At 36.2% G+C, this 26,172-nt stretch overlaps 2 protein-coding genes and 1 long non-coding RNA gene across 3 annotated transcripts; 1 reads left to right on the top strand and 2 right to left on the bottom strand.

The window, feature by feature from the left end:
- Nucleotides 1-1,255: 1,255 nt before the first annotated feature.
- LOC148547443 (uncharacterized) lies at nucleotides 1,256-2,997 on the bottom strand. Its single transcript, XR_015896708.1, has 2 exons — nucleotides 2,592-2,997; nucleotides 1,256-1,911 (listed from the first exon to the last, which is right to left on the bottom strand). It is a non-coding gene; the product is annotated as an uncharacterized LOC148547443 (long non-coding RNA).
- Nucleotides 2,998-10,512: 7,515 nt separating this feature from the next.
- Nucleotides 10,513-12,641, bottom strand: LOC148547442 (uncharacterized). Its single transcript, XM_088495442.1, has 4 exons — nucleotides 12,513-12,641; nucleotides 11,338-11,985; nucleotides 10,927-11,075; nucleotides 10,513-10,675 (listed from the first exon to the last, which is right to left on the bottom strand). Exons 1-4 carry the CDS (start codon nucleotides 12,639-12,641, stop codon nucleotides 10,513-10,515), a joined length of 1,089 nt encoding a protein of 362 aa, XP_088351568.1.
- A 6,156-nt stretch (nucleotides 12,642-18,797) lies between these two features.
- LOC148547441 (uncharacterized) lies at nucleotides 18,798-25,565 on the top strand. The gene is made up of 6 exons (XM_088495441.1): nucleotides 18,798-20,538; nucleotides 20,726-20,872; nucleotides 21,320-21,591; nucleotides 22,168-22,236; nucleotides 22,378-22,798; nucleotides 25,462-25,565. The coding sequence occupies exons 1-6, from the start codon at nucleotides 18,798-18,800 to the stop codon at nucleotides 25,563-25,565; spliced, it is 2,754 nt and encodes a 917-aa protein (XP_088351567.1).
- Nucleotides 25,566-26,172: the final 607 nt, after the last annotated feature.

Here is a 26,172-nt window from a genome sequence, read left to right as displayed (position 1 = left end):
ATGCAAGACACCAAACTTAGAAATTTTTAATATTCAGACACTAAGAAATTGAAAATGCATGTGAAAAACAAGAAAAGACACAAAACAAGAAAATATGAAGATCAAACAAGAAGACTTGTCAAGAACAACTTGAAGACCATGAAGAACAAGAAAGAAACTCAATGCATATGTTCTTCAAAAATTTAAGAAAAGTTAAAAGCATGCAATTGACACCAAACTTACAATTAGACACTAGACTCAAACAAGAAACATCAAATTATTTTTGATTTTATGATTTTGTAAATTTTTTTGGTTTTTTTTTTCGAAAATAAGAAATAAAAAGTTTTAAAAATAAAATAAAATTACCAAATCTGAGCAACAAGATGAACCGTCAGTTGTCCAAACTTGAACAATCCCCGGCAACGGCGCCAAAAACTTGGTGCGCAGAAATCGTGACGGTTCCATTCCTTGGTAACGGCGCTAAAAACTCAATACGCACGTTCATAATCGTAGTTCTTTGTCACAACTTCGCACAACTAACCAGCAAGTGCACTGGGTCGTCCAAGTAATAAACCTTACGTGAGTAAGGGTCGATCTCACGAAGATTGTCGACTTGAAGCAAACTATGGTCACCTTGTAAATCTCAGTCAGGCGGATTCAATTGATTATAGAGATTTAATAATTAAAAGATAAATAAAATATAAAGTAAAGATAGTGATACTTATGTAATTCATTGGTGAGAATTTCAGATAAGCGTATAGAGATGCGTTCGTTCCTCCTGAACCTCTGCTTTTCTATTGTCTTCATCCAATCATTCATACTCCTTTCTATGGCAAGCTGTATGTTAGGCATCACCGTTGTCAATGGCTACATCCTTTCCTCTCAGTGAAAATGGTCCAATGCGCTGTCACTGCATGGCTAATCATCTGTCGGTTCTCGATCATACTGGAATAGGATCCATTGATCCTTTTGCGTCTGTCACTACGCCCAACACTCGCGAGTTTGAAGCTCGTCGCAACCATCCCTTTCCAGATCCTACTCGGAATACCACAGACAAGGTTTAGACTTTTCGGATCTCAAGAATGGCCGTCCATGGATTCTAACTTATACCACGAAGAATCTGATTAAGGAATCCCAGAGATACTCATTCAATCTAAGGTAGAACGGAAGTGGTTGTCAGGCACGCGTTCATAGGTTGGGAATGATAATGAATGTCACGATCATCACATTCATATTGAAGTGTGAATGAATATCTTAGAATTGGAATAAGCTTGAATTGAATAGAAAAACAACAGTACTTTGTATTAATTCATGAGGAACAGCAGAGCTCCACACCTTAATCTATGGTGTGTAGAAACTCTACCGTTGAAAATACATAAGTGATAATGGAGTTCATTGGTCTCGGCCCCAGAGGGGAACCGGAGTAACAAAGACTAAAATTGATTCGAAGATGTAAATACAATAGTAAAAAGTCCTATTTATGCTAAACTAGTTACTAAGGTTTATAGAATTGAGTAAATGATGCAGAAATCCACTTCCGGAGCCCACTTGGTGTGTGCTTGGGCTGAGCATTGAGCTTTACACGTGTAGAGGCTTCTCTTGGAGTTGAACGCCAGTTTATAACCTGTTTCTGGTGTTTAACTCCAATTTGTAACCTGTTTCTGGCGTTTAACTCCAGAATGCAGCATGGAACTGGCGTTGAACGCCAGTTTGCGTCGTCTAAACTCGGGCAAAGTATGGACTATTATATATTTCTGGAAAGCTCTAGATGTCTACTTTCCAACGCAATTGAGAGCGCACCATTTGGAGTTCTGTAGCTCCAGAAATTCCACTTTGAGTGCAGGAAGGTCAGAATCCAACAGCATCTGCAGTCCTTCTTCAACTTCTGAATATGATTTTTGCTCAAGTTCCTCAATTTCAGCCAGAAAATACCTGAAATCACAGAAAAACACACAAACTCATAGTAAAGTCCAGAAATGTTATTTTTATTTAAAAACTAATAAAAATATACTAAAAACTAACTAAATCATACTAAAAATTATGTAAAAACAATGCCAAAAAGCGTATAAATTATCCGTTCATCAATCATCTTAATTATGTAAAAACAATGCCAAAAAGCGTATAAATTATCCGTTCATCAATCATCTTAATGGAAAAGTTAAAAAACTAATTATAGTTATTTTTATTGTTTGATATACATCAATCCTTAGATGGACATCCACATCTAGGTTTGTATGTCCTTAAGATCCATATATCATTACACGCACAAATCAATTTGTATATCCTTCACCTAAAGAAGAAAATTAAAAAATGTATATACAAACATGTTTACTATGTAACTTAAGTTGGTGTCGTGAATATAACCACTTTCTATTTGCAGATCTTCTTCTTTTCAAGTAGATTATTGAAGCATGATCTTGATTCAGAAGTTTTGGGTGCTCATAATGAACAAATTTCATGCTAACAATTAAATTCAACTCATATATCAATCCTCCTAAAATTACCTAAAATTAGCAAAAGAACCATCTTGTATGAAAGTGAAACCCTGAGACATACACCCAAGACAAGCCAAGAACAATCTTTGTTTATCAAAATCATGAATTACCACTAACCTGTGAATGCGGCGACGACGGCGTAGGAGGGACACCCTGCGGGACGCGTCTCGGAGGCGAGACTGGGAGCGTCGCTGGTAAAGGCTGTGCAGGGCAAACAGCAACGGCGCTTGCTAGTGCTTCGACGATGGGAGACTTCCACCGCGGCGTAAACGGAGGCAGAGCAACACTATGCGTCGTCGGAAATCACCTTGGTGGAGTGGATGTGTCTTCAACGAACCGGCAAAGGTGACAAGCAACGGTGGTGGCGGTGCGGAGCTGATTCCCGGAAGCAATTGGGATGGTTGCTGTTGGACTCACCGGCGGCGCTGACCAGAGTTGACACCGACGATCGAAGAAGACTCCGAAGATGATGGGTTCGACGACGCTGAAGGGGGGGGGGGGGGGAGTGGGTGGATGTGGCTGCACGGTGAAATTAGGTGTAAATTAGGTTAACTAGAGTAATGGGAGTAACTAAGTTTAACTTTGGATAATTGGGGATGTGGTTTTTTGAATGAAATAAGTTTTGGGATTCGCCGAATAAAAATTAACAGAAGTTGACTGGACCCCTCTTAATTAGTAATGGAATTATTCATAATTTGCTATGAAGAGAATAGGCTCAATAAATGCTTAACAAGTAGTGAAAAGAAACGTTGAAAATGTTGGAGATATTCTCAAATTTCATCCGTTAGTGTTAGCTCGATCTTTTTAAGTGTCTATCGATCTTCAACAAAGTTTTCTTCTAATCTATTCTGATAATAACATGAAACTTTGAGTATAATGTAATCCAAGGCATAATAGGGATTTTCTAACAATTAGCTGATTACGTGTTGGTTTCGGAGATGTGAGGGATGGATTACTGCGTTCTGTTTCTCCGATTGCTAAGATTGGGTTTTTAAATTTGAGAGACATTTTGATCCAGAGTGAAACTATACAGAGATACAGAGACACTTTATATATATATATATATATATATATATATATATATATATATATATATATTATTTTTTATTATGTAATAAATTTATATTTTAATTATTTATTTTATTAATATTTTTATTTAATCAATTTAATATTATATTCTCAATTTTTTGTATTTTTTAAATTAGTTTTTGTATAATTATTTTTATATCTATTTTTAAAAAATTTATTTATTTTTTAATATTAGAGTAATACTTAAAGTGGTCCTTGAATTTGCAGTCGAGTCTTAATGTCATCTCTGAATTTAAAATTGTTCAAATTTGTCCCTGAACTTATCAACAGTCGTCCCTGAGATATTTTCTGATGACAAAATTATGACGTAGTTGTATAGAGGCTACGCTAGAAACCATGCTGGACTGGTAAAGCATCGCCGTTTCATTTTTGGCATTCAAATAGAACATAAAACGACATCGTTTGGGGTATTTTGAGGGGTTTTAACATGTTAGAGTTAAAACCCCTTAAAATACCCAAAAATAGGTCGTTTATGTTCTATTTAGGCGTAAAAAATGAAACGACAACATTTTTCCAGTCCAGTTTGACTTTCAGCGTGGCCTTCGTCCAACCACGTCATTATTCCGTCATTGAAAAGTATCTCAGGGATGACCATTGTTAAGTTTATGGACAAATTTGGGACAATTTTAAATTCAAGGACGACATTGATGCTCGACTGTCAGTTCAAGGATTACTTTAGTATTAAGGGCCCGTTTGAGAAGCTTCAAAAGTAACGTTTTGAGCTTTTGACTTATGAAAAGTAGTAGCATTAATGTCTGATGCAATTTTCAAAACAAATTGCAGTTTTCTAAAAAGTTATTTAGGAGCTTATAGAAAAGTTTAAAAAAAATGACATCTCTCATAATAAATTTTTTTTATCACATTTCTTTTAAAATAAACACTTTTAGAATTAAAAATTCAAATACAAAATAACTTATTTATAAACTACTTTTAATATAGTCATTTATTGTTTAAGCTATTTTTTCAAAAGGAGCTTAATTAAGCTGTTTACCCAAATTGGACCTAACTCTAATATTAAAAAACTATGGTAATTTTAATTTTATTTTTTTAATTTTTTGGCACAGTTAAGCCACAACTAGTAGACTCTTGTTAACGAAATTGTTATCAGAAATTTAATGTTGTCAGAAATCAAAAAATTATTTTATTAAAAAGTAAATGGTCTAAATGAAATAAAATATCACAAATGTAGAATACAATAAAGTAGACAAACAAAAATGCATAAAATCCTAAAGATCCCGGTAATCTTCGTCGTCGTTATCGGCCTCGTGGTACCCTTGCTGAGGCGGCGGAGGAGGTGCTGCCGTCGGTGCCCCATCAGCAGTGTCACCGTTGGAACCAGCATCGCTGATGCCTCCAGCGCGCATCTGCTTGCTGTGCTACTCCATCTGCTGTCGCAACCGATCGAGATGCTCTATCTTCTCCGTTAGGTCCGAGCTGATGGCAACGCGTGCAAGTATTTCTCGATACCTCTACTCAGTTTGCTCCGCCTATTGGTGAAGCTCCTATGTTAGCTTCTGCACCTCCCTCCTTAAGGTCGACAACTTCCTGGGGATCAACAGGGCTGGTGGCAGAGGCAGAGGCAGAGGAAGCCGCCAACGTGGAGGAGCAGAGGCCATTGGCGAAGAACGACCCCAATCCGAAGCGATGATTCTTGTGGGATTCACAGGCGGTCTCGCGCCAAATCCTATTGGGATCCACCATTGAGGTCTCAGAGCCAGCTTCGCCAGCCCACCAGGCGACTGAGATTGCTAGGTCGCGGCCTCCAACCTCTGCATGTACTCTTCCTGTGTCACACACATTAGTTGTGATTAAAATAATAATTAAATGATTGACTTTAAACCAATTAAAGTTGAAACTTAGGATTAATTTAAACTCACATAATGGGCTGCAAATTGCTCGTCAGCAAATCTCTCCTTGTTTGCCTTCAAAGTATGGGTATACTTGAAGGTCTCCTTCAGTGTCGCCTCACGGTACAGCGACTCAAACTACAAATTAATGTATCAACCAAGCAATACAATAAACAAACAAATTAAACAATGACAAACAAATATAAGTATGAACAAAAAATACAGGAGATCTTAATTCTAATTTCGAAAACATAATCTGTGCTTGTGCCTGTCGACCCTTGTTGACAAATAATGCGTTAAGGCGGTGGTAGGTAGACTTAACAATAGCACAAACCGAAAGATTACGAGTTCCCTTGAGCATAGATTGATAGACTCAGAAAGATTGGTTGTCATGTGACCGTATCAACGACCCTCGTGTGGTGTTGTAGCCATTTTGGCAACTCTAACCCTCTAATCCAAGTCATCATTGCCGGAGACGTGATCGGATCCTCGCCGTTGATTAACTCAAGGTAGTACTGCGCCTGCTCTTGAGTCTTCAAGTATGCCACGTTGACCAGGTTCCTTTTGGCTTCCTTGCTCTTGAAATTTGTTGCAAAGTTAGAGGCAATATGTCTGACACAGTAAACATTGTTTTCCATCCACACCCATCTCGCTCCAATGTTTCCTTTATTGTTGCATGCCTATTAGAGATAAGTAGAATCCACGGTTGAGTCGCTACATGCCTCTTTAGGTTAGTAAGAAAAAGTACCACAAATTTGTATTCTCCCTTTCGACAAGCGCAAAAGCTATGGGCAGTATATTGTTGTTTCCATCCTGTGCTATTCCCATTAATAAGGTGCCCGTGTACTTACCATACAAGTGTGCTCTATCAATTGAAACCAGTGGTTTGCAGTGCTTGAATGCTTCAACACACGATAGGAATGACCAAAATACCTAATGAAACATAACACTGTCACGGTCCAGCGTGTTGCTGACGTAGTACGGTCGCATTTGTAGGTCAACAATTGTACCTGAGACGAGTACGCTTAGTTATTAAAATAGAGTAACAAACACAAACAACGTCAAAAACCACACAACGCGACGTATATTTTATACTTGGAATGAAAGTTTACAGCGCGTTAAAATATGTCTGTAGTTGATTGTATGAGTCATCCCAATCTCTATAAATTCTGGCAATTTCCTTCTGCTTTACTAGCCAAACCTTCTTGTAAGACACCTTGTATTCGTAAGCTGACTCTACCGATCCCTACAACACCTTTATGCAAATAGTCGCGTCTGCTTAAACCATGGGGAATATATGTTGGCGTATGACATTAATATCAAGTTGAGCATGATCTCGCGACATCGCAGTTGCCAAACAACTGTGAGGCCCTAGGTATTTTCGGATTTTCCAAAATCTCGAAGCCCTAGTATTTGCAACCCTTACCATCCAACGACATTGGTCACCAAACTGTTTGCATCGACATTCATATCGAGTTTGATCTGACTTTACCACTTTGTATTCTGCACTTCTATGAATGTTGTAGTTTTTAACAACAAGCATCATTGTTTCTCTATTTAGAAACTTCAACCCAATCTCCATCTTCATTTCACCCGTCAAAGCATAGTTGCTCGATATGTCTTATGCGGTAGTCGAGTTCATTGCACCAAGACTCAGAGAAAGATAGTGGCCTGGAGTGTTACTAGAAACACCTTCCACCCCTGTCACACCTACCGGTTCGGCCCGAGTTGGGAGAACCCTTTCGCTATAAAGCGGTTGGATTTCAGGAACAACTTCTGCTTTCTCACCACGATTATCCTCAATCTCATCTTCATCAGACGTGCCTGCCAATCCGTCAGCAATACCTTCCGGGGATGCAACACGGATGGTGAGGGAGGGACGTCTATGATGATTTTTTGTATTTTGTTCCAGCGTCACAAAGGCGTTAAAAGTGGGACTACGAGCCCTACCAATTTTCGAAAAGGGAATGGCTTCAACCGTACTGAAATTTTAAATTTTTTCTACATTATTCAAACTAGATGAGCTACCACCAACATCTTGAAAATTCATACAATGTTCCACGAAATAGATGCTTGCAATGCTATGATGAAAAGAAAACATCATCGAAACATGTTGGTCGGATTTAATCTGCAGTTTCTGATAAGAAAATGAATTGGCTAACGTAACTGGCATCCTGTAAGCCAACTTACTGATCTCTTTTTTTTCAATCATCCCAGTATTCATCGTAATCAAATTTTTCAGTTGTTGCAAAGATGTTTGCGAAGGAATCATTATCCAAAGTGGATCATCACAAATAAATGTTACACCCTCATATGTATGAAAAGTTTCTCCATTTGGATATACGATCACATATATGTGGTCAGATGCCATATTAACAACAAAATTAGAGGAGAACAAAATTTTGGAAGATAAGTTTCAGGGTGAGAAAGAGAGGTAGAAGAAGAGTGAATTGAAGTTGTGACAAGACATCCAGTAGTAGCAGCGTTTATATAGCCTAATTTTGGTTCCATTTTGTTTGCGGTACATACTTAATTGGCTCATTTCGTTTGTAGTACACCAGAATTTGGTGCTCATTTCGTGTGTGCCCTACTTGAAATCTCCATTTTGTGTCTAGCATACCCAGTTTGAAAGGAGACCTGACAAGCTCCACTTCGTGTCCGCCCAGCCTGCGTTGAAAGCTGCATTTGGTGGGTGATGCAGGTGAATTGGAGGCTCCATTTTGCTGGCACCTTTCTTGGAATGGAATGCAATTCTATTTCGTGTGTGCTGCTCTTAAAATGGTCATGTGCATTTTATTCTAAATTTTCATCCATGTGTATTCTGGGAATTAATCATTTTCTTATACTTATTTAAATAAAAAAAAACGTAATTTTACCTTTATTTTATCCTAACTTTTAAATGTTTTATTTTATTTTTTTATTCTTTTTTCTTTTCAAAACTATCATTTTCTTTCTATTATATTCTTCTAATTGATTTTGAAGACATATACCTAATAAATAGCACTCAGGTGGTAAGAAAAAGGGATGACAAAAGAGTTCTTGAATTAGAAGACAAAATTTTAATTTTAATTTTTATTAATTTTGATTTTTTATATTTTATTTAAATTCAAGAAAACTTTTTATTAATATTTATGTTTTAAAATTAATAATTAACTTAATAATAAAGAATATAAATATAATAATTTACTCATTTTTCAGTAACAACATTTGTCACTTATTTGCTAACCAGACATGCAAAACATGTGTTTATTCTTGAATTTTACAACCAAAGTCTGTGAAATAAACATGTTGCTTTCAAAATCCTCTGGAAATACTAAAAAATATAAATCTTTTATTTTTAATCCAAATTAAAGATTATCGTGAATTTTCTTTTTATTTTTGGATCTTTGACTATCATGAATTTTAATTTCTGATGGAAGATGACTGATTAGTGCATTTATTTATTTTTGTCTTGTTCCTCAAGTAGTCAGCAAGCTCCATTCTTCCGCCAAAAAAAGAAAGAGAAAAAAAAAAAGAGGTAACTAAATGCAAACAGAAACTACAAGGACTATTTGCCCCTTTTGCAAGATGATAAAGCGGTATATTTATAGCATAAGCAGCCATATTTTCTTAATTTCGGAGAGATTAAAGAAGGTTCCACATAACTCTATTGTAGGTGGTCAAGTATTTTTTTTCTCAAGATTAACTATTTTATTTAACTGGATAAAATAGACATTGTCTATAAATAGGACAACTATACATAAATTGGGAATCTCTTAAAAATTCTTTTACGAACTAAAACATCAAAAGACTAAGAAAAGAAGATGAAATACCAACAAACTAAGAAAAGGAGATGAAACACTGCAACCAACAAAAAATTTAAAATATGTGGGCTTGCATGTCTTGAAGAAAATTGCTAGCTGAAGTTAGGATTTGTTCTATTTCTTCAATGTCATTTTTGAAGATAAATCGATTTTTTTATTTTCAAATTTGCCAACACATAACCGCTAACATCTGGAAGTCACAGTCGTTGTTTCTCTGTCTCTTGAGCTTGCCGACACTTTCCAACCACGTTCGCCATAAGGAAAAAGACCCGTCTCCACAAACCAACCCAGATAATGAACTTCTAGCCCAGACCTCCTTCAATTTTGGCAAAAGAATAAACAGTGACTAATAGTTTCGGGGATGAGATTGCAACGCCTACATAGCGGAGAAATTGTATGGATGCGGCGGTGGAGGTTCTCTAATATCGGGAGCTTCTCGTGCAAACATCGCCAGATGAAGAACTTGATTTTTGGGAGTAGGGGCATTTTCCAGAGCTCCATCCATATTTTTTTGTGCTGCATCAAATCGGGGTAGTAATCAATTGGAGGGTGATAAAAAAAGGTAGGCAATTTGGTAGCCTGAGCTGACTTCGTATTTTTCGCTTTTGGTTCTAGCCCAAAATAAAAAATCACCACCTTCCTCAATTTTTATTAACGAAATACGGTTAGCCATATCTAAAGAGAAAATACTGTTGATTAATTCCAGGTTCCATTGTTTGCTAGGCATGATTAGCTCATTCACCCATGCTACTTCAAGAATTTGATTACTGATAACTAAGCTGTACGAGACAAAGAAAGGTTGGGATGCAGTTACCCACGAGTCCTGGAAAATGCGAATGTTGTTCCCGTTGCCCACCTTCCAACATATGCCTTTTCTAGAATTTTGCGGCCCTCCATAAGGCTTCTCCAACCCCAAGAAGGTTGGTTTCCTATCTCTGCTCTCATAATATTGTTGTAGCGGTAGTACTTGCCTTTGTAAATTTTGGATAATAATGATTGAGGTTGTGTAGCTAGTTTCCAGCATTGTTTAGCTAGTAGCGCTAGGTTCTGAGCTCGCAGGTCTTTGAAACCAAGGCCACCCTCCTTCTTTGGTTTAGAAATTGTGTCCTAACTAATCCACGCTATCTTTCTCTCTGTGCCTTTTTGTCCCCACCAAAATTAGGTGAGAATACTGTGAATCTTGCAGATTAAAGTATCTGGAAGCCTAAAGCAAGAGAGTGTGTAAATAGGGATGGCCTCCCCGACTACCTTAATTAGCACATGTCTACCTGACGTAGATAATAAGTGTCGTTTCTAGCCCTAGATCTTTTTCCTCACTTTCTCTTTAATAGCCGCCCCAAATGTCTCCTTCTTCAACCGATTAACCGTTGAAGGGAGCCCCAAATACTTGTCCTGTGCTCCTATGTGTCTAATATTGAATCTGTTAGCCAAGGCAGTTCTCTTTTCCTCCGGGGTATTGTTGCTAAAAAATATAGCTAATTTAGTTAAGTTTACTTTTTGACCACTAAAGCTTTCATATAAAGTAAGGATCTCTAGGATATTAGAACAGCTGTGCTTCGAGGCCTAACTAAATAGGATAGAGTCGTCCGCAAAAAGTAGATGATTGATGGGAGGGCATCTTCTATTGATCTGGATGCCAGAGATGAGACGATTTTGCTTTGCCTTGTTCAATAGAAAGGATAAACCTTCTGCACAAAATAAAAAAAAAGATACGGTGCTAAAGGGTCTCTTTGTCGGACTCTATTTGGCTTAAAAAAACCAAAGGGTTGACCTTCAACAATAACAGAGTAAGAAACTGTAATCACCATCTCCTGAATCCAATCTATCCATCTAGGAACAAATCCTAACTTTCGAATCATGAACTATAAAAAAATGTCATTCCATTCTATCATAAGCTTTACTCATATCAAGCTTTACGGCCATTTCAGTATTCAAGCCCGTCCTCTTGGTTTTCAAATAGTGCATGCATTCATGAGCTATAAGTATATTATCACTAATGAGTGATCCTTTTAAGAAAGCACTTTGATTAGGACTAATTAGTTTATTCATGATACTCTGTAGCCTATGAACAATCACTTTAGAAATAAATTTATAAACCACTGAAGATAAACTAATCGGCCTGACCTGTGTCATGTTTATAGCATTCGGAACCTTTGGGATTAAACAAATCTGGGTGTGGTTGAAATCTCTGAGTATTCTACCTCTAATAAAGAAGCTTCTCATTGCTCGAAACACATCCCCAGCCACGATGACCCAATAATAATGGAAGAACTTCGCTATGAACCCATCATCACCCGGTGCACTTTCAAAGTGCGCACTAAACACAGCCCGTTTGACTTCTTCTAGGGAAACTGGCCGTAAAAGTCTCCTATTCATGGCTGGAGTTACTTTGGCAATAAAGTCTTCAAATTCCAATTTCGGATCAATTGAGTTGGAAGAAGAAAAAACGTCTCTAAAATAGTCTTCTGCAACTAAGGCTATATCAGCTCGAGAGGTAGCAAAGCTCCCATCATTCCGTTCCAATTTCCAGATTTTATTACGTTGTATCCGGGATTGAAATGATTGGTGGAAGAATTTAGTGTTCTTATCCTTCTTCAGCCATTTTATACGAGACTTCTCTTTCCAGTAACTCTCCTCCCTACCATAAGTGTCTTCTAGCTTGTTTTCCAATGCCTCAACCTCAAATCCTCCATTAATCACTGCCTCTCTAAGCTCTTCTATCTTTTTGAGGATCTCCTCTATTTCAGCTTTAGAGTTGGATTTGGATACTTGCTAACATTTCATAAGACGATGTCTGCAAAGTTTCAATTTTTGAGCTAGAACAAATATCACAGAACCTTCAAAGTAGGGGTTCCAGGCCTTAGTAATATCTCTGTTGGAACTTAAATCTACATTTAGATCTCTCAATCTGAGGAATGGTGTCCAATAATAAAGGGGCATGATCAGATCTATTTTCCTATAGCCTAATCACCGTATTAGAAGGAAACATGTGCAGCCAGCTGTTGCTTGCCAAAACATGGTCTAACCTTTCCAAAATCTGCTCTTCTCCCCTCCTTTTATTGGACCAAGTGAAATTTCTACCCACCATAACTAGATCCATCAAGCTGCTTCCATCAATAAAGTTATTAAAATCTGAAATTGAGGACCAAGATTTCAGCCCTCCGCCCCTTTTCTCCTCCTGGCATTGAAATCTCCCATCACAATCATTTCATTTTGCATTTGCTGTATAAGAGTTGACAGATCCTGGAATTGATAAGCTCTGAGTTGTTCATTTGTGTTTAGATGAATACCAATCATGCCCCAACTATGTCTGTAGACAAGTCTTTGATCGTGGCAGCAATATAATACTCTTTCTCCGAGAGGATTTGCACCTCCACACCTTCTTTCCAAGTCAAGACTAAACCTCCCGCTACCCCAACCGGGCTCATAATTCTCCAAGACTTAAACCTGCATGCCCACAGCTTCCTTTCCACCATTCAAGGTTGATTCTTAGTTTCACAAATGAATATAACCTCAGGAGAGTGGGATTGACAAATCCCTTTAAGGTTTTGGACTGTCAGGGGTCTCCCTAAACCTCGACAGTTCCAACTTAAGATCTTCACGAGAGTTTGGATGCCAATTGATGGCTGGCACCCTCCATCTCCTTGTTACCACCAGAGACTTCCTCTAAATAGGGCTTCTTTAAGCTGCTACTATTTTCCTTACGACTATTCCCTCTTTTATATCCAACATAGGCCTCCGAGTGGATTCCCATTTGCCTAGAAAGTTGTTTGATACTTTGCTTTCCTTCTCTGTCCTCCTTAGCCTCACCCCTAGTAATCATATTCTCTTCTGTATTCATTGGGATGGGTCTTTTCTGCAGAACATCACTAGTAACCGTACCCGCTGGAATCTTCACGGTGTCGGCGAAGATGCCATTTCCTTCCTCTTCAGTCATTAAACTAGAAATGGTAGTCTTTCTTGCCTGGTTCTTGTCCCCTTTTATATTTAAATCAGCAAAACCCTCCAGCAGCCAAGAGGGAGCTGGTTTCTTCCTTGATTGAAGGGTAAAAGAACCAAAAACTCTGGCATAAGATGAGTTTGAATTCTTATTACTCTCAATTCTCCTTCTTACTTGATTTGCCTTCACACATTCTCCAATAGCTTCTTCTCTCACAACGTCACTTGTAGATTCATCCAACAGCTGTTGACAATGCTTGGAATCATGTCCTAGAAGCGCGCAATAGGTGCAATATGTTCCCAGCCTTTCGTATCGAAGACCTGCTTCGATCAATTTTTGATTTAGTCCAGTAATCTTCATTGAATCCCTCAGCCCCCTATCCTATTCCATCTCTACCTTGGCTTTAATGATTCGAGTATCTTTCCCTGTCACCTCATATAATCCAACGTCAACAACGTTCCTAATCTTCATACCCAGTTTACGTCCAACTTCAATGGTTTTAAACTGTTCTGGCAAGCCCCAGATTTAGACCCAAATTGGAAAAGTAGAAATAAGATTTTTGTCTTCCTTCGGATCCTCCTTCCATCGCTCAACATGGAGGATACAGTTCTTAAATAGCTAAGGAGATCCTCGTTTTACTCGAGCAACGTCCATGTCCTTATCAAAAAAGAACTGAAATTGATTCTTGCCTTTTCCTATGACTCTCAATCCTTCTGGTCTGCCCCATATTGCAGTCATGGCCCTTTCCATTGTGCCTGTTGAAAAGGTGCGATCAGCAAATATTCTCCCGTTCAAACTCCTTATACATGTGTGCAAACCCTCGGAGATGTCTTCCTCCTCAAGCACTACAACCTCCTCTGTATTCTCCTTATCTCCCTCCCCTTTATGTTGTTGATTGCCTTCTAATGCATCCATGCTGACAGAATAGATAATGAAGGTGCGTTTGGTGTATTGTGATAGGTCAATTGGAAATTGTGTTTGTGAACCCTATTGGGCGATGTTTTTTAGAAACCCTAGCAGAGCACGAAGAGACTCCAATGAGCACTTTTAAGATAAAATATAACATTTAAAAGTTCAAGATTATCATCATCACCATATATTGATTATATTCATTAATAATCACCACATTATGAACCAATGTACCCAAAACTAGCTAGGTATAACCACACAAAAAAGGAACTTATTCGAATATTATGTCATGTGATTTGCCTTTTTTTAATAAAAAAAATCATATTTACTCTTTTGTTTAAAATTTATTTTTTTTACTATTTTAGGTATTATTTTTTTTATTTTGCAATCAAAAAGTATTTCGTAGTCAACAACCGTGTAATAGAAGAAGAGAATTATAGCGCATTCGCTGTCAACACAATAGCAGCAAAACATATTTCGAATAAGAGTGTAAGTACTGCCTGCAAAATTGTTGGAACCATTATATAACAACGCAGACATCTCTTGCATGTTTTACCAAATTCATTTGCAAAATTTTTTACCAAGTTGAATAGAGAGAGACTAGAGAGAAAGAAGGAAAGAAAGAGAAAAAGAAAGAGAAGAGGAAAAAGAAGGTGTTGGCGTGATGATACAAAATAACGACATCAACAATTTGAATTAATGCAAACATATTGTGGGTTATATTGATGACCAGGTTAGAACTTAATTTTTTTTTGTTTATTACATAATAATTGTTAGTTAGTTAGATAATAGTTATAAGCTTAGGACAACTTTAATATATTAGGTAATATATGTTTATAAATATATAGATTTGGGAGTTTGTTAAATTTAAAGTAGAAATGGATAGATTTAGGTTATATACTGTATATTAGTATGAAATGAGATAATATTGATTTAGTAGATTTTTAAAGATGTTTTAAATAATAGATGTCATTGGTTAAAATTTAATGTAGAATTTTTTGTATTTAGGCTGATTGTTATACTTTATTTTGATTGAGATGAATTGTGATTTATGGTTGATAGAATTTTAGAGATATTTTACATAATTGGTATTATTTTTAGTTGTGGTCTAAATTAAATTCAATGTCGACATAACATAGAGTTGGCCGGTCCTATTTATGAGGAGGAATAGGGACTCAGGAGTAGAGTATCCTTCTGATGCATTGCTGCCTTATTTGGAGGAGGTTGGTTTCGGCCAAGTAGTTTAAATTAGAGATTTTTACTTCGACAACTCACTCCAGTTGGCCTTTGTCGAGAAATAGTGGTGTCCAAAGACCCATTTATTCTACATGTCGTGGAATGAGTGTACAATCATCTTTCAAGATGTTGCTTATCACATTGGATTACAGACGCATAAAAAGCCAATAGGAGGTTATAGTCATGATTTTAGAGTTATTACGGTCGAGGCACGTGGGATTTGGAGAGAACCCCAAATTCTTATCGGGGATTCAATTTTTTCCACTCGACTAAGTTCTGCTGCACAATTTGTTGGGATTGCACGTGAGGAAGAAGAATTACTGCCAATATCCGCTAACTTAACGCAAAAATCTATCACTTGTTTAGTCACAATCTTTCCATGGCAATCGAACATAGCTCACACGTGATCATCATTCTTTAGTCAGAATATCAAATACCGAATATTCCTCATGGTGTCTAGTGAAACACATTGATATCTAATTTTTTGAACATGTTTAATTCCAAGCATTTCGATGTTGACTAAAATCAAATTTTCAAGCTTTGTCAATGAATGCAACCATCAAGTATGCATGACAATAGAATTACCGCATTCAAAATGTGCACTATCATCTTTGCGTGATATTGTTGCATTCGGATAAACAACAACTACCATACGCTTGCTAGCCATTTTAAAAAATTTGTGTTTGAGAGAAAGAAAGAAATAATAGATGAAAGGTGAAAGTTATTGGAAGGGAGGATATATATATATAGCAATCGTTTGCGAGAAATTCAAATACAATTTCGCACGCATCACATGCGCTATAGCTTTATCACATTATTATGCGCCAGCGACTGCACTATAGTAACATTTACTACTATAGTGCTGGCAGTGTGTGCGTTATAGTTTCTTTTTTTTTTTTTTGCAATCAGCGCCTGTGTTATTGTTGCTGTCAAATAGTCACAAAATACTTAAAACGGTAAAAAAAATTCAAAAACTTGATTAAAAGAATAAATATGATTTTTTATTATTTAAAAAAACATGTGATTTTATGAAAAAAGAGAGTGAAAAGTAAGCGAGCTAAGCAAAGCGAATTGATCCATTCCTTTATATAGTAAGGGCTTATTTGGGTGAGTTTTTAAAAAAAGATATTTTTTTGAGTTATCTTTTTTTAAAAGATCTTATAGAGAAGTAAAAGTAATTTTATGTTTGGATATCTCATGTAAAAAGGTCTTTTTATCTATCAATTATGTTTGGGTATAACAGTATAAAAGTACTTTTTTGTTCATTTATTACATGAAAAACATCTTTTTTTTTTTAAGGAAAAAAGATCTTTTAAAAAAAGATGTAAATTACAGCTTCTCAAAAAAGATCTTTTTTTGATTTTACTAGTGCTTTTACTTTTACTACTAGAAATTTACCAAACACGTTAACAAATAAAAAAAGATCTTTTTTCATTGAAAAAAGATCTTTTTTAACAAAATAATGGCGCCCAAACATGCACTAAGTGACGAATACATACATTACAACACAATGAAATCTAAAAATTTGTTTTGGAGCATTTATTTAATTACTTTAGGTGCTGGATGGAAAAATACTACTAAAAAAATTATTTTTAATGAGTTTTTATTGTCTTTAGTGACAATAAAAATAGTTACTAATATATTTATCGACAATCAGACAATAGTTATTTTATGCTTTATTGTTAGGGACGGATCTAGAAATTTTAATATGGAGGGGTCAAATTTTAAACAAATTTTTTAATTATCTTTATTATATTTTTCATTCCATAAAGATAATTTAGACAATTTATAATTATTGAGTTGGTTTTTCAAAAGGTTTATCAATATATATATATATATATATATTAATTTCAATCTGCCTTTAATTTACTCCTTCCCCTTTCCATCCTAGATCCTCCTCGGGCCATCTGGTATCAGAGCCTGATGGGGAAGTAGGAATGTTAATATTATCATTAAGCTATCTCTGAGGTTCATGGATCTGGAAATTATGTTTACTGTTCATGTTCTTATTAATTTGTATATATATCAAAAACAACCACTCTTTAAATCTGGAAGTACAGGCTGTTTACTTTTATCACTTAAAAGAACTGTAGCAGTAAGACCCTTATTGATGGGCAGTAAGGCTAATTTGACGATGTTCTTGAAAATGATAAGATCTAAACGTAAGAACTCCTGGTGACTATGGATTTAGGGATTGCAAAAAAAAAAAAGAGTTAAAACCCCAGATTCAAAAATTTGAGTGATAGTTTAGTGATAATATTTATATTCCTCCTGAACCAAAGGAGGGCAATGATATCAGATTTTATGAAAATATGTCTAAACTCTTCCGCTCTCTTTCTAGACGCCTTTCTTTTTCTCCATCTTCCTCCACCACCTCTCCAATCCATTCTTCCTCCAATCCCCTTACCGAGAAAGTGGCTAGACCTGATGAACTTTCTCCCAAACACAATATCTTCGAAGAGGAAGTTTGCTTCGAAGATATCAATCAAGCCATCGACAATTGGGAGATACCCAAAATCCCCCAAGATGAGCTTTATGTCCCTGATGACAACAAAAGAAAATCAGACTATATCATCAAAACCGCTGAAAATAATATTCCTTTAGGACCAGATTCCGGTGAGGAATTCCATCTCCTAACCAAACAATCTGTCAGAGAACATGCACGTCACTACAAATATCTTCACATAGGATGTGTCCAGGTTGCAGTCAAACCTCTCATCAGAGAAGGCTTGAATGCTTCCATCCTTATGTGTCTTAGAGATATTAGACACAATGATTTCCAAGACTCCCTTATCGGAACAGTTGAAACAAGTCTTGGATATGGTCCAGTTTATTTCAACTGTTTTCCAAACAAAACGGTCAGCCTGTTAGATACCAACATCCTTGATTCTCTCTTCCTAAACATCCGAATTCATGGTCTTAACATGAAGGAAGGATCCATTCCAGCCGCTTTAATCTATAGGATTCAATACAAGGTCATGAACACTTGTAATTCTAGGGTCCTTCTTAAATCCCAAGATCGTGAAACTACTTTGTTTGTCACCGACATGACAAAGGCCAACGTCATGATTCCGAGGCTCATAAGGTGGGATGAAATTGATCTCCCCCAGTCATGGTCTAGTGATAGAGCTATCCCTACACAACCTAGACAAGCACCTCTCCTAAGAGAAATAAAACAGGATGAATCTGGGAAAGTAGAAATTTTCTTCGATAGAAGAAACTCTTTTTCCTCCAGATCTGAAGCAGGGACATCTAATGATTTTGCTTCAGCAAGAAGGTCTTTTTCTGTAACTTCTCAATCACAGTTTTCAAAATTTTCAAAACCCGTACATTCTGAAATCAATATTTCGGGATTACAAAATAATTCAAACATTTCTCAACCAGTTTATCAAACCGATGATAAGCATTCAGATGATGATATTGAGATAGAATCTTCCATTCAATCTCCAACATACTCATCTATGCATGGTGCTCAATATTCTTCTGTGAATAATGCCCAATGAGTAGCACAGAATTTATTATAGATAGGGAAGCATTACGTAAAAACCTTGAATCTGAGGAATATGACCTCCATAGAGAATGGTATTTACGTACGCACACAGCTGCTCAAATTGCATCATTCAAAGAAAAATATTACAGTTTTCTAAAAGAGGTTGAGATGCATATTCCTTTCTTTGAATGGTTTCATGCTTATTCCATCAAAAACAATCTGGTTTATCCTTTCAAAAACAAAGAAAACTTGCTTTCAGCAAATGTTATTTCAACTTGGAAAGTTAAAGATGGGAATTTAGTTAGATCTGAGTTTCCTCCAAAAGGACCTTTTGTTATTTCAAACACAGAAGGACATAACCCTGTTATGGCTTCTCCTTTTAAAACAAAAAATATTGATGAAGCTGTCGCCCCAAAAGATATTAAAAACCTTATTGAACAATCTAATTACACCAATAGGTTTTTACAATGTCTGGGTGACAACCTTTCATCTTCGGGATCTACTTTTTCTTTCAAAAATGCTTCTGACGCCACTACTTCTAAAAGTATTGAAAAACTCCTTTTTAAACCTTTTAAAATGAGTAGTAAAGCGAAGCAAAGTCTTAAAACTTTCATTTTAAAACAACAATCCGATGATTCAGAAGTTATTCAAAAAATTGACCAACTTTTAAACCGTTTCTCTACCGTCCCTGAAACTCCAAACTCTGGTGAGTCTACTTCTCGTGTTCAAACACGCTCATCCAAAGCCGTTAATGCCCTTTGTCATGAGTCTAACGACTCCTCCTCCGAAGAAAGTGATGATTCCCACAAATCATCCCTCAAAATCAGCCCTATTTTGACAAACTCCCTAACCAAGTGGAAGGGTTTAACCAAACCCTCTGCGTATGGTTACAATCGTGTTTCCGCTCCCGACCTAGCTCTCGAAGAAAGAGAACTAGGTTTTGTCAGCTTCAATGCCAATAATGTCTATGAATGGAACATAGATGGTAAAACTGAATATAACATCATGAGTATGCTTCAGCATATGACTATGGTAGGCACAGCCTATCAAGCTGCCCATGAAACTTCTGAAGAAGCAATAGCCAATATTATTGTTTCTGGTTTCAGTGGCCAACTCAAAGGATGGTGGGATAACTACCTTTCGGATAACCAAAAACACTCAATCTTCTCTGCCATAAAAGTCAATGATCAGAACGAACCGATCATTGGTGATGACGGGGAACCCATCCCCGATGCTGTTAATACCCTAATCTTTACCATAGCAAGCCATTTCATTGGTGATCCATCTCTCTGGAAAGATCGTTCGGCTGAACTACTTTCCAATCTCAGATGCAAAACTTTGTCTGATTTTCGGTGGTATAAAGACACCTTTCTTACCAGGGTTTACACCAGAGAAGATAGTCAACAACCTTTTTGGAAAGAAAAGTTCCTTGCTGGACTCCCAAAATCTCTTGGAGATAAAGTAAGGGACAAAATACGTAGCTTAACCCCGGATGGGATAATACCCTATGACGAGTTAAGTTATGGTCAACTAGTTTCTTTTATCCAGAAGGTTGCTCTAAAGATTTGTCAAGATGACAAAATCCAAAGGCAACTTGCTCGAGAAAAAACCCAAAATCGTATTGATCTGGGAACTTTCTGTGAACAATTCGGTCTTCCTGCTTGTCATCCAAGAAAATCCAAAAGACCATCCAATCGAAAAGTTTTTATTAAACCTAATCCTGAAAAGAATTTTAGAAGGTCTAGAAAAGGTTTTCAAAATCCTAAAAATGAAAAGAATTTCCAAAAGAATTTCCAAAATTACCCACAAAAGAACCCCATTATTTGCTATACATGTAAAAAACCTGGACATATTAGCAAATACTGCCGGTTAAAAAGAAAGATTAATAATCTAAACCTTGATCCTCTGATTGAGGAACAGTAATAATCTGATGTTAGAAAGTTCAGAAAATGATTCTGACCGAGAATCTTCGGATGATATCAATAACATCGAAATCGATGACATTGAATCATCCTCAGATTCAGATGTCAAGCAAATTGGTGTTTTATCCAAAGATCAAGATCTCCTATTTGATGCTATTGAGGGTATTGACAATCCTGAACAAAAGAAAGACTTTCTTTTGAAACTAAAAAAATCTTTACAAAAGGAGAAAAAACCCAAAAATCTGGTCCTTAGCAATAAATATGATGTTAAACCTATTTTCAAAAAATTAGAAAAATAAGTTATTCGTCCCATAACTATTCAGGACCTCCAGTCTGAGGTCAACAATCTCAAAAGAGAAATCCAGGAAATCAGGAGACATCAAGACAATCATCAACTTATTCTCTCCCAATTAATGCAAGTGGGAGAATCTGGTGATGAACTTGATCAAACAGAGTGTTCTAAGGAACAAGAAAATAAAATCTCTGACGACAACGAGGGAAAAAAAATTCTGAGAATAATCAATGTATTCTCTTTTATGAAACATCGTGTTCATATCCGAATTGTCGTTAAAGATTTTGTTTTTGACACCATTGCACTCTTTGACTCAGGTGCAGATTCAAACTGTATTAAGGAAGGTCTGATCCCCACAAAATATTTTGAAAAGTCTACTGAACGCCTTAGCTCAATAACGGGCGAAAGGCTAAGTATCAATTTCAAACTAACAGGTGTTTTTGTTGAAAAAGGAAATCTCAGAATTCCCACCGAATTTATTATTGCAAAAGATATCAAAAATGATGTAGTCTTGGGGACACCTTTCATAATCCTTTTGTTTCCTTACCTAGCAGATTTTCCAGGTCTTACCTCTTTTGTGGGAGGACAGGTAACCTTTTTTGAGTTCCTAGATTCACCAAAACAAAAATCTTTAAACCTAATTGAATCCAAGACAAAACAGATTTGTTTTTTGAAAGAAGAAATCTCTTTTAAAACCCTTGAATCTCAACTCTCTCAACCAAAGATTCAAGACAAAATCAAAAACCTTTTTAACCAAATTGAGAAGTCTATTTGTTCAGATTTGCCTCATGCTTTCTGGAATAGGAAAGAACACGTCGTTGATCTTCCTTATGAAAAGAATTTCAAAGAATAAAAAATCCCTACAAAAGCCCGCCCAATTCAAATGAATGAGCAGCTTTTGCAGCATTGTCAAAAGGAAATAAAAGATCTTTTGGATAAAGGTTTAATTCGTCCTAGCAAGAGTCCTTGGTCTTGCTCTGCTTTTTATGTTAATAAGCAAGCTGAAATAGAACGAGGAACTCCTAGGCTTGTCATCAATTACAAACCACTGAATGAAGCCTTACAATGGATTCGTTATCCTATCCCAAACAAAAAAGATTTGCTTAGTAGGTTAAATTCTGCAAACATTTTCTCAAAATTTGATATGAAATCCGGTTTTTGGCAGATTCAAATCACCGAATCAGACCGATACAAAACAGCATTTACAGTTCCATTTGGACAGTATGAATGGAATGTAATGCCTTTTGGTCTGAAAAATGCCCCATCTGAATTTCAAAAAATTATGAATGATATTTTCAATCCATATTCAGATTTTGCAATCGTTTACATTGATGATGTTCTAATTTTTTCCCAAACTTTACATGAACATTTCAAGCATGTTAAAACTTTCATGTACATCATCCAAAAAAATGGTCTTGCTGTCTCTAAGTCAAAAATTGTTCTCTTTCAAACAAAAATCCGTTTTCTTGGTCATATAATCTTCCAAGGCACTATAACTCCAATTGAAAGATCAATTTTGTTTGCAGAAAAGTTTCCAGATTATATCCTTGATAAACCTCAGCTCCAGAGGTTCCTAGGTTGTCTCAATTATGTTTCGGATTTCATCCCAAATCTTAACAACCTCATTAAGCCTCTCCATGATAGGCTTAAGAAAAATCCTCCACCTTGGACAGAAAAACATTCTGATATTATCAGGTTCCTTAAAACCAAAGTCCGCAATCTTCCTTGTCTTTACTTACCGGTTCCTCATGCATTCAAAATAGTGGAAACAGATGCATCAGATTTAGGATATGGCGGTATCCTAAAACAAAAACTGCATGATAAAGAATGTATCATTGCATTTACATCCAAACATTGGAATAGTACTCAACAAAAATATTCCACTATCAAAAAAGAAATTTTAGCCATTATTTTATGCATCACAAAATTTCAATCTGACTTACTCAATCAAAAATTTTTAGTCCGAGTTGATTGTAAATCAGCTAAAGATGTTTTACAAAATGATGTTAAAAATCTTGCATCAAAACAAGTTTTTGCCAGGTGGCAAGCTATTTTAAGCGTCTTTGATTTTGATATTGAGCATATCAAGGGCAACTCAAACTCTCTCCCTGACTTTCTCACACGTGAATATTTGCAGGGAGATAAACAGAAAGAAGATGCCTAAAAAGGCAACCTTGGCCTCAGCAAGAGGCAGAGGCATTCGCCTAGCCCTACTAGGGCCAATCAGAAGATCTGGGTCTAGTACCCCAACAGAGTCATCTACCCAACAACCTACTCAACAATCTGGGTCATTTATCCAACAACTCACCCAAACCCAACAAGCTGGGCCATCTACCCAACAACCCACCCAAAAATCTTTTGAACCACTAAAAATTATAATTTTTTTTATAATTTTATTTTTAGCATAATAGCTATATAAAAGAAACATAACAATATCAATAGTATATTATGAAATTATAAAATATTAATAATTTATAGTGTGTTTAGTTAAAAAATTATCACATATCTTATTAATTAAAATTAATTCTTTTAAAATTTTTGAAAATTTTAAAAGGAAATTATAAACTATTAATTATGTGAAAGACACAGTATCCTTATAGAATATCTTCATAAAAAAAAATTTAACAGCGTAAATTTAGAAGAAAAATAGGTATTTTTTATAAGAAAAGAACATCTAAGATACACAATGTGATTACCAAAACATAATTATGTAAGTTATTATTAATATTTTATATAATAATATAAATGTTAAATATGTTAATATTAAAAAATAAATATTGTTTTTAAAAAATAGAGATATAAATGTTTATATAAAAACTAATTTGAAAAGTACAAAGACTTGAGGATATGATATTAAATTAGTTAAGTAAAAAATATTAGTAAGCTAAATAATTGAGACATAAATTCATCACATAGTAAAGTATTGGGAGGGGGGCATACCACTACTCGTCACTACAAGAAAAATATTGAGTACCGTCGGATTTAGCGTCGTAGAGTAGCAATGGATTTACCAGCAGTAATCACGTTGAATTCGTAAGGTTTTTTAATTATCGGCAGATTCTATTTTCGGACAGTAAATCCACTAATAATTTTTTTGAGGGAAAATAAATTAAATTGGCGCGTCCTTCACAATCGGGTTTACCGTTGAATTAATCTGACGGTAACTCAATTTAGTGAAAAAATGTGTTTTGGTAACCTGCAATGGTTTACCGTCGGAATTTTTCGACGGTAAATCTGACGGTAAAGGTGGCATAAATTCAAATCACGAACCCCTTCCTCCTCATTTGAACCCTCACCACCATCACCACCATCCCTTTCTCTCGCGTGTTCTAGTCGCTGTCGCCAAGACCACCGTCGTCGCCACCCTCTCTCTGTCGCCGTCAACCCCCACCACCAATGCCTCCTTCTTTCCCTCCCTCTCAGCGCCACCGCGGTTCTTTCCTCCTTCTTCTTTCGCCCTTCTCAGCCCATAGCCTGCAGCTCCCTGCTCCGACGGCTCACGACCTCCACCTCTAACACCGGCAACAACTCGGTGTCATCGCCTTCCTCCCTCCTTCTTCGTTGCTTTCTGCACCCTGCATTCAAGGTTCTTTGTTTGAACTTTTTTTTAAATCCAGTTAGTTAGTTTTAGTTCATTATATTAGTTTAATTAGTTTAGTTAGTTTAATTTTCTATTTTAGTCAATTTAGGTGGTTAGAATAGGATAGTTTAGATTAGATTTATAGATTCTGAATTGTTGCCGAAAGTGTTTGGAACATTTCTGAGTTTGCTGATTGAATTAATGGACAAATTGCTATTGAGTTTATTTGGTTAATTGTTTGATTGTGCTCATTCATTGTGTTAATTGTTGTTTTGTTGTTTTGCTATTTTGAATTAATCAGACTACTATATAATGAATTTTTTTTCAACGCTGCTGACTTTTTTTGTGTCATTGATGTTGAATTTTGTGAATTGGTGTTGAACATATTACTTGTTAATGCTAAGTTATGTTGTTTATGATTTTAGATGCCAAATGTTTGTAGATATTCCTAAAAAAGCTTTTTATTGAAAATTTTGGTCAATCTCTTGAAATCATTGCTTGTTCTTCTCTTATTTTGACTATTTGCATTGATGAAATTTGATTTATTTTTCCATTGATCAATGTTTTTGAATTTTGAATGTTTGAGGTTTCTTACCTAAGATTGCAAGTTTGATACATTTTAACCTATGCAATTTGATTTGTTTAATTTTATGTTAATTTAGTTTAGGTTTGATTAGAATTTTAATTTTAATTTTCAATCAGTTTCAAAGTTAGTTCAGTTTAGTTTTCTAATCTTAGTGAATTTAGGTTGATTAAGTTATGTTAGATTCAATACACATTAGGTTTTGAATTTTTGAAGTATTTGAAATAGTCTAATTATGTTAATTACTGCGTTGATGACTATTTTGTTTAGATTGTTTGATAATTTGATACTTGCAGACATGTCGACAGGTAAAGGTGTTACGGATCAGGCTGTTGGTCGTGGTTGTAGCCGTGTTGTCGGGGTAGAGGGAAGGTTTCTTCTGGCACCCCCAGACTTCTAGCTCCTCTTCCTCTACTCTGACCAACCTGGTGACGCCACAGGTTGCGGGTTTAGCAGACTATCCGTTCATCATGGTCCCTTATCCTAACTACGTGCCTCTATCTACGGTGACGACGCTGCCTCCTACCGCTTAGCAACCCGCATCCACGTCGACGTCACCTCTAGTGACGGAGCCCGCGGCCCCGGAGTCCAGCCACGGTAGTGAGCCAGCAGCTGATGCCCCACCACCACCTCTCATCATACGGTTGAAGATTTGGCCTGATGGTGGTACGAGGTAAGTATCAAGTTGAGTCTCATGTATTTTCTGTCTATAGTTATCACTGAAAGTGCCTAAAAATTTATTCTAGTTTAGCGGATTTAGGTTTGAATGTTGTTAGTGTTTTTTAAGTTTCAATGATTATAGTTAACTTTGTTGCTAAAATTTCCTGATAATTAATTCGCCTCTCATGGATTTAGGTTGATTCTTGTTTGGGGTTGTTAGGTTTGCGCCAAACAACAACGTGCGTATTTAAGAGATGACCAATGTCACCAAGGTGATGTACGACCATCCCTGGCCCAGCTACATAAAGATCTCCGCTGAGACCAGGAGCGATGCTTTTAGAAATGGG

This window comes from Arachis ipaensis, chromosome B8 (assembly GCF_059453495.1).
Source record: "Arachis ipaensis isolate K30076 ecotype BB chromosome B8, ASM5945349v1, whole genome shotgun sequence".
NCBI lineage: Eukaryota > Viridiplantae > Streptophyta > Magnoliopsida > Fabales > Fabaceae > Arachis > Arachis ipaensis.
Note: the sequence above shows the minus strand (reverse complement) of the source record. Positions and strands in the feature narration are given on the sequence as shown.